Source organism: Populus alba, chromosome 5 (genome assembly GCF_005239225.2).
Source record: "Populus alba chromosome 5, ASM523922v2, whole genome shotgun sequence".
In the NCBI taxonomy this organism is placed as follows: Eukaryota; Viridiplantae; Streptophyta; class Magnoliopsida; order Malpighiales; family Salicaceae; genus Populus; species Populus alba.
In genome coordinates this window covers 10,012,938-10,021,541 of record NC_133288.1, presented here as the reverse complement: position 1 = coordinate 10,021,541, position 8,604 = coordinate 10,012,938, and the positions used below count along the sequence as shown (strand labels likewise).

The window sequence follows — 8,604 nt, the reverse complement described above, 5'->3', positions numbered from 1 at the left end:
CCTCTAGTAGTTTGATTCTATAATGGTGTTAGAGCTTTAAGTAATATAAAACTATTTTTAGAGTTTTATTTAATATTTATTAAGTTATTATGTTTTGATAATTTTATAATATCTAAGGAGCTTCAATCTTACTATTTCTATTCTATTTAATTATGAAATCAAATACAAGATAAAATAGCTGTAAGTACGTGTAAGCTTTTTAGCCTCACTCAACAGTTTAAATTACATGAGGTGAAGAGTAGGCAGTGCTGGTGATCAAAATCAAAAAACTGTTGTTTGTACACGAAGTTCAAAATATAAGTAAATTTGAAACACAGATTTCGGTTTCGGGCAAGAAATTTGCAGCAACACGATTAGCATTGTCAGACCACCAGATCATAGGATATGGGGCCTTCGCCCATCTGCCCTGATGGTTCTCTGTCAAATTAACATCACCACTTTAATGACAGCAGATAGCAACCATCTTTCCATGGTAGCTTAAAACCCTCATCTGGTTCTCATTCGTTGCTCAAACCTTGCAACAGAAAGAGAGAGAACACAGAGTCACACACATAGAAAGATGGTGAACCTTGTGGCAGCACAGACGCCATTATTGCATGGCCTGATGAAAATGGCAGGAGTGCAACCTCACCGAGTAGAGATCGAGCCTGGCACCGTCATGAACTTCTGGGTTCCAAATGAAACGATCAAGAAACCTCGGAAAGGTGAAAAGAACAAGAACCCAACCTTAACCAAACCAAACAAACCTGTAATAGTTCTAGTCCATGGCTTTGCAGCTGAGGGTATCGTCACTTGGCAATTCCAAGTTGGTGCCTTGACCAAAAAGTATTCAGTTTATATCCCTGACCTTCTGTTCTTCGGTAGCTCAATCACTGATAAAACAGACCGTTCGCCAGCGTTTCAGGCTGAAACATTGGTGAAAGGTCTAAAGAAGTTCGGAATAGAGAAGTGTATTGTAGTGGGGTTTAGCTATGGTGGCATGGTGGCGTTTAAGATGGCTGAGCTGTATCCTGACCTGGTTCAGGCCATGGTCATATCTGGTTCAATCCTGGCATTGACTGACTCGATCAGTGAAGCAGCTCTAAGTGAACTTGGGTACAAGTCCTCCTCGGAGCTTTTGCTGCCTAATTCTGTTAAAGGTCTTAAAACACTACTTTCTATTGCTACTTACAAGAAGCTTTGGTTCCCAAATAGGCTTCACAAAGACTACCTTGAGGTTTGTTAATCTGCATCTTCTACGGGACTTGATTGGATTTTCTCTCCATTACTATTATTTTTTCTTTTTGGCACTCGTTACATATAATTATTGGACCGAAAGTCTTTATTTTAATAAACAATTTTGCTAGCGAGCTTTTGCAGGACTCCAATCATGTATGCATGCATGCACACACACCCACACACAGAGGACCGAAACAAGACGGGAGGTAGAGATTGCAAGTTGCAGGCCACTAGACACACGAATTTACCTTGCACTTTCTTTTTTAATGCTTCGGCAGATTTTTTTTTTCTTGTGTTGCCCACGATTGCTGTAGAATTTTCACATATACTTTAATTAGGAAACTATAAGAATCTTAACGTGATTTCCTTAATTGTGAGGCCAAATCACTAAAGTTACCTTATCCCTTCAATTTCTCAGCTTTTCTCTGTGTCTCAAAACCATTTTGGCTTCCAAACTAGAGTGTTTCGGCTTGCTAAAAATAATTAACACTCGCACATTCAGCCTTCCGTGCACTGTTTTCTCCCTACAATTTGGTTGCTCTGATTAGTAGCAGTGACTTTTTAGCTAACAAGCACTAACTGAAGACTTACAGGTGATGTTCACTAACAGAAAAGAGAGAGCTGAACTTCTAGAGGGGTTAGTCATCAACAATAAAGACCCCACAATCCCTAGGTTTGTACAGGTAATTTCAGTACTTAATTCCTCGATCATGTTTATTGCTCCTAATGCATATGTTTAACATGATCACTGCCATAATTAAATGTTGCAGAAGATACATCTCTTATGGGGGGAGAACGACCAGATCTTCAATCTGGGGCTCGCACAGAACATGAAAGGGTATGCCTTGCAACATATGTAACTACTTGGTAGATATTAACCGCAAATCAATGAATCATACTGAACGTATATGGTGATTAGCTGATACAGACACGAACACATGCAAATTGGAGGACAATCGTCAAAACACAAGCAAAAGAAAGAGTGCAAAGGCAACTAAAAGTGCAGCATATATACTGATGGATTTGTTTTGTGATTGCAGGCAACTAGGCGAGACGGCAACGTTTCAGGGCATACAGAAGGCAGGCCACTTAGTTCACCTGGAACGTCCCTGTGTCTATAATAGATGTCTCAAGCGATTTCTTACTTCGTTGCTTGAAAATGGAGTGCAGAAGTGACAAGACAACAAATATCTTTCATTTTGCCTTCATATTTACTGCACTTTGTACTACTTGTCTACTTGTTGGTGTTCAGTACGTTACGTCTACTGTAAGGAAAATTGTTAAATGCATTTTAATGAAATTTTACTTCCTTTTCTCCTTTGTTTATTTCGTTTTTTTACTTTTAACAGAACAAATGAACACTGGAAAAGGAAAAAAAAAAAAAAAGAAGGAAAAAATACATGTACATTTCAATCAATTTTCACAAATAAAATCAAACCAGCTCACATATGGTTGAGCAATCACTTCCATCTAAACGACGATTGTATTTCTTCTAGAGTTCTTCCTTTGGTTTCAGGGACCCAGAGACACAAAAATGACAGTGAAAGCACTGACCAACTTGTAAATAGTGAAGGTCCCTGTTGACAGAGCAGTGGATTCATTGGCTAGAAATTAGAATAATAATTGTGTGCCACACACATGTACTCACACACTATGCGAGAGAGAGAGAGAGAGGCATAGGGAGAGGGAGACCTGCACTGCTCCAAGTCATGAGCAAGTTTGCAGTCATTGTTACAAGCCAGGACGCGAGCCAATGTTGCAACACTGCCAGCAAGGTCCTTTATGTTCACTGGGAGAACCTGAAACGAGCCAGTAAAAAATCTGCTAACTTTAAGAAAACAATTCATGAAGAACTCTTTCACCATCACTAAACACATAAATAAACTTCATAAGCTGACAATCTGACAGTAGTTCCATCGCATTCTAAAACCAACATTGAATATGGCTATCATGGGTGGAGGGGTTAAGAGCATAATCATAGCCCTCCACTGGAAGCAGATGGTTGATATAAAGCAACAAGTTCTGGATGCCTCAGACATTATGATCCAAGGAAAAAACTCAATGGCAGTATTTTTCTTAGATGGTATGCCCTCTGCCTTCCACAATTATTCTCCTCGCTGCACTACAATCTTTGTTTGAGATGAAAATCTTCAGATTGCATGGCGTTATGATGCACCCAGCATGGTGAGATAAATTAAAAGAGAAAGGTCTTAAAGCACAAATAATTTCATTTAAAAAGGCCATCACACAGTTGTTTCAAGTGATGTAAATACAAATTACCCATAGAATGTTAAATTTTTTATTACATTATAATTTCATTTAAATAGTTTAATTCTTTGATTATTTTAGGAATCAAGGTCTATAAATAGGTTTATAATCATAAACATAATATACAAGTATAGAGAATTGCTAAAAAGATATATTTTTTGAGAAAACTCTTAATAAAAAACATCATTTCTCTTATTCTTTTTTCTTGTTCTTTAGCTTTATTCTTGTAGTTATTCTTATAAATTAGCTATCAAATCTTATCTTTTTTTCCCAATAAGAATCACATGTATTACAGGGAAGGATAGTCAATTGGTATGACTATAACTCTATCCATTTTAATCTAGGAATCAATTGCTTTCTCTAGGAAATGCCACTATATATAATCTTTCTCTTGGGAAAAAAAAAATCTGATTTCCTTAATGGAAAAAAAAAAAAAAAACGATGCAAAACCAACAGCTCCCCTCACAATTTCTTAAAACCATTTTATACCTCCCCTCCCTCTTGTAAGGTTAATTAGATTCGAGTTCCAGCAAGCATGTTGTAAGTAATTATTAAGCATTTAAAATACGTATATAAAATTGTAAGCATGCATTTTACTGCGATTGAAAGACTGCATGCTGTAAAAGATTTTTTTTAAAAAAATATTAATAAATAACTATTACTGCTATATCAAACACCGACTGAATTATATTGCTGTAAAAGATTTTTTTTTTTTTTTTACGTATAATTAACTAACTCTATATATAAGAAAGTTTGATTTTCCAGACAACAAAACCTTAACTAGAGCATTAATTCTATGTGGAATTCTTAGCTAATATTCTTGTATGACAGAAGAGATATTAATTTAAGCATCATCCATCGTGTCCTAGAAAAGGATCCCGACGCTTTTTTTCTTACAGAAGCCACGTCAACCGTAAATGAGCCGATGCGGAAACAGACAAATGAGAGGTCTCCTCCACTTTCCACTTTGCAAGAGTCTTTTTCAACCTAAATGCTAATTTTACTATTTTGAATTTCTAATAATAAGACTGGCATTGATTTATAAATATCGTTTATATACGGCGTTAATGGTTGATTTTTCAAAATAGTTTTTATTTATAATTTATTAAGATAATAGTTTTTATTTTTAAAAAATTTATTTGTAACGCTATAAGAATAAAAAACAGTGGAAAAAAACGAAAATCGCACTTCGTGTGAAGGAGAAAACGGTGACAAGAAAATAAAGAGGGAAAATGAAAGAATTGGATCGATGTGATTGATTTATGAGGAAGAAAAAAGAGAAAGAAAAGGAATATGAGGGCGGGCAAGTTCATGAACCATTGAGGAACAAGGGCACCCAAGAATCCACATATAACCTCCCCTTTGGGTCAAACTAACTATCAAGTGAAAGGGAATAAATTGATGAGAAATGTGATTAGAAGCTTGGAATTAATGATGATGGAAACCATCTCCCATTATAATATATAGTGCACAAATTCTAAGTAATGGGCCACGTCCATGACTTTTGTTGCTTTTATGTCAAATCTAACCCCCTTTTTTTTATATGATGGATGCCAATTATCATAGCGAGGATTTGTTATGTGGTGGTCAAGAGAAAACTCAATCAATCAGTTTTTTAAAAAAATTTTAAAATTTGAATCGTTTGATTGATTACTTAGTTTTTTAAATTTATAAATTTTAAATGTTTACATCTAATTAATCTGATGTGATTTGAATTGTTTCAATTCAATTGCATGATGAAATTTCTCGATGTTAAAAATGTATAAACACGAACTTTTATATATAGCAATTTTATAGATCATGATCTTATTTAGTATTGTAGTAAATGTTACAATTATTTTTTAAAGTATATTTTTACTTTAAAAATATATTAAGATAATATTTTTTAATTTATTTTAAAATCAGTATATTAAAATAATTTTAAAATATTTAAAATTAAAAAATTAACCTTTTTTAAAAAATACTTTGCAACCACAAAATAAAAATACATTAGCATGATAGTGCTTCTAATTACCTTTTCCAATTGAGTGGTTTGTTGAATGACTCATGGCCATTGATTTATTATTTTTATTTATTTATTTTTTTGTCATTGCAGGCGCTTATTGTAGTAGTTCATAAAACTCCCCTCGAAGAAAAGTTAAGAGAGTACCCTTATGATGGGGTATGAAATAAACCCTACTTTGGACCTTTCGATGAAGGACAATTGAGTTGTGAAGTTGATAAAGAAGTGGTGCGTTGAAAGCTTATGAACACATGTAAAACAAAAATCTCAAGATTTGAGTGCTCTTTCATGTTTAAACTAATTAAACTATATATAAGAAATATATCCTTAAAGAATATGTATTGTATATGGCAGAATATATTGAAGAAGATGATGATTTTAGGTGTTGTTAAAAAACGAAGAAAAATTGTCTCGAATTAACTCCTCCTTACTTGGTGTTTACTTGAATTTTTACACCCTTCAAACATCACAACTTACATGAAAAGGGGGACATATAGAAAAGCACTATTTAACCTAGTTTATGAGAAATTATTTAGGATAATAGCCAATAATGATTTGTGGTTGGGAATACTAAAAATATTAATTCATTTGAAAAGTTTATATTATTTGACTCAACTCCATTGTTAAAATTATATAATATTAATATTATAAATAATAGTGGGTCATAAATCTAAAAAATATACATCACAAATTAAATGATGGGTTATAATTTTTTAAACCTGGTTAATCTAGCTCAATTTATATATCATAAAACAACAAATTTAATTTATTGTTATTTGTTTTGTTTATTTTTATAATTGATTCTACTATTTTTAATCGATCTTAGTTATAACCAAGTTCAATTGCAATATAAACTCAACTCATGAATATATTTATAAAAATTTCATCCCAACTCCATAAAATATTAAAAATTAAATTAAATATAATTATGAGCTCAAAACCTAACTCAATTATATCCACAAACACCCACCCTGGTATGTTCTTCCATTAGTAATAGAGAAATAATGGTATTATATGGGATATACTCTATAAGCATAAGCATTTTTCAACATCATTATATTGGTCCAACGTTCGTGTCAAGTGCCATCTATACAGATTGCAGGTGAACAAAAAGACAAGTTCGGGCATTGGAATTTGACTTCTCTTTGGTTGGTTTGTAATGGAGGACCAGTTGGGCCCATCTTAATAGCACCTGAGCCCAAAGAGAGATAAATTCTATCCGGGTATGGAGTGCTGCGGATGGGACTAGTGGCCCATCAAACTTTGGGCTTGTTATTTGAATGGCATTGCCTCGTATTTGTGATGAATGGGGCAAACCATTTTTGATCCATTCGGTGGCACGTTTATTTTTATTTTGTATTCTAAAAATGTTTTTGTAAATAATTATTTTTAAAAAATTATAATTTAAGGGTATTTTTAGATCATTTTAATGTGGTAATGTTAAAAATAAAATTTTAAAAATAAAAAAAATATTATTTTGATGTATTTCCAAGCGAAAAATTATTTTAAAAAATAATTGTTACCATAATAAAAAAATAGGTTCTAAAAAGAGTAGTTAATTGTGTGTTTGGTATTACTTAAAAATAAATTAATTTTATTTATTTTTTTTATCATTAGCACGTTAAAATAATAAAAAAAAACTAAAAAAAACTATTTTAATTTCTTTTTAAGTCATATGTATGTTTAAAATGTATCCAAACACAATTGGAATGGCAAAAATAAACAATTCCTTGACTCAAAGCCATCACATCATGTCTTTAATATTGGTTTGTGGATCCATTCGTTTTTATTTAAAGTTGTTAGCTTCCATCACGGCTTTACCGACCATCTCATAAATTAAACCCTAGACTTGTTCTATAAGCTAAGAATTCATTGATAAGTTTTGAGAAGAGAGGTAAATAAGAATAAGCCAGTCTCTCAACTTGTACTTCAAGGACAAGGATTGGTGAGGTGCCATTTGATTGTTCAAGCAACGAGATAGGCTTCATATTGCTAGTCGCCGCCGGCCCCACGTTGCGAGGGTCGATCCATATCTTATAATGATACTTTGAATATTAATGTTGAGGATTTCTTGAGCATTTTAGAATAAGTAATTTCCTTTTGTACAGATTTATATACACAACTTTGAACATTAATTGTACAATACTTATTTAACACTGAAAAAAGTTGTAAAGTTAATCATTAATGAAAGACTCGTATAATTGGTTTAATTGTCTACTTTCCATTGGAAAATGGTCTGATTTTAATCATTTGATTATTTATAAATCTTTTAATTTAATTATAAAACAATTTGAAACATAATGTGTATATAATTTATATAATTATTCTAATAATTTAATTCTTAATGTGATTACTTATGCTACTTTTAATGCAATTAACTTTATCAAATATAATTTTACATATTTTAATTATGATAAATACAACTTGGTTTTTATATATGCTGTCTCTCTCTCTCTCTCTCTCTCATCAATCATGTAGGCCGTTCTCCAAATAGATTTTGTCTAAGTAATAAAATTCATATAAGAGAAGAAATTTATTTTCGTTAAATCTATATATTAATTGTTATTCTCTTCGGTTTAACTTTTTTTTTTTAAGTATTTATTTTTCTAAAAAAACATCATTTCCTAATCTACTATCAGTAATAAAAAATATGTATTTATATGTTTGAATAAGATTATATCAAATATTACATTTATATTTGGAAACTTCAAGCAATAGTTATACAATTTGATTTTAATAACTAGCCATACGTATATATGAATTCAAATTATTTGATGGCTTTTTATTTGTCAGAAATCAAGTGATTTTCCCTATGGTAACAGACTTCAATGAGGAGGGATTTTTTAAAAACAATTGTAAATTCATGCCACGATAATTAAAATATGATCAATGAAATTTGAGAGGTGCATGGAATTGCAAATGTTGGATACCACCATTGTAGTCTGCAAACTACACATGCATTCCACAAGCGTGCAGTTTGTGATGTGACTTGAAGGAGCCCATAAATCCAAAACTAGATTTGCTTTTCTTGATTCTGGTAGGAAAAGGCCATACCTCTCGGTACAATATTTTTTGTAACTGAGAATATATAGGCTCCATTATTTGCTGGAAAGTAA

At 32.2% G+C, this 8,604-nt stretch overlaps 1 protein-coding gene across 2 annotated transcripts; it reads left to right on the top strand.

The window, feature by feature from the left end:
• The first annotated feature begins 231 nt into the window (after positions 1–231).
• On the top strand, positions 232–2,533 carry LOC118030019 (uncharacterized). 2 transcript variants are annotated; one of them, XM_035034044.2, is made up of 4 exons: positions 232–1,216; positions 1,812–1,891; positions 1,989–2,056; positions 2,259–2,329. In XM_035034044.2, the coding sequence occupies exons 1-3, from the start codon at positions 560–562 to the stop codon at positions 2,050–2,052; spliced, it is 801 nt and encodes a 266-aa protein (XP_034889935.1). In that variant the 5' UTR covers positions 232–559; the 3' UTR covers positions 2,053–2,056; positions 2,259–2,329. The 2 variants fall into 2 exon arrangements, with proteins under 2 accessions (XP_034889935.1, XP_034889934.1); XM_035034043.2 differs by having other exon boundaries at positions 245–1,216; positions 1,812–1,901; positions 2,259–2,533.
• The last annotated feature ends 6,071 nt before the right edge of the window (positions 2,534–8,604 follow it).

Excerpts from the sequence above, each read along its gene's own strand:
- LOC118030019 (XM_035034043.2), top strand. The coding sequence starts at position 560 with ATGGTGAACCTTGTGGCAGCACAGACGCCATTATTGCATGGCCTGATG. Across the intron at positions 1,902-1,988 it reads CAATCCCTAGGTTTGTACAG|AAGATACATCTCTTATGGGG; the intron begins GTAATTTCAGTA and ends TAAATGTTGCAG. Across the intron at positions 2,057-2,258 it reads CTCGCACAGAACATGAAAGG|GCAACTAGGCGAGACGGCAA; the intron begins GTATGCCTTGCA and ends TTGTGATTGCAG.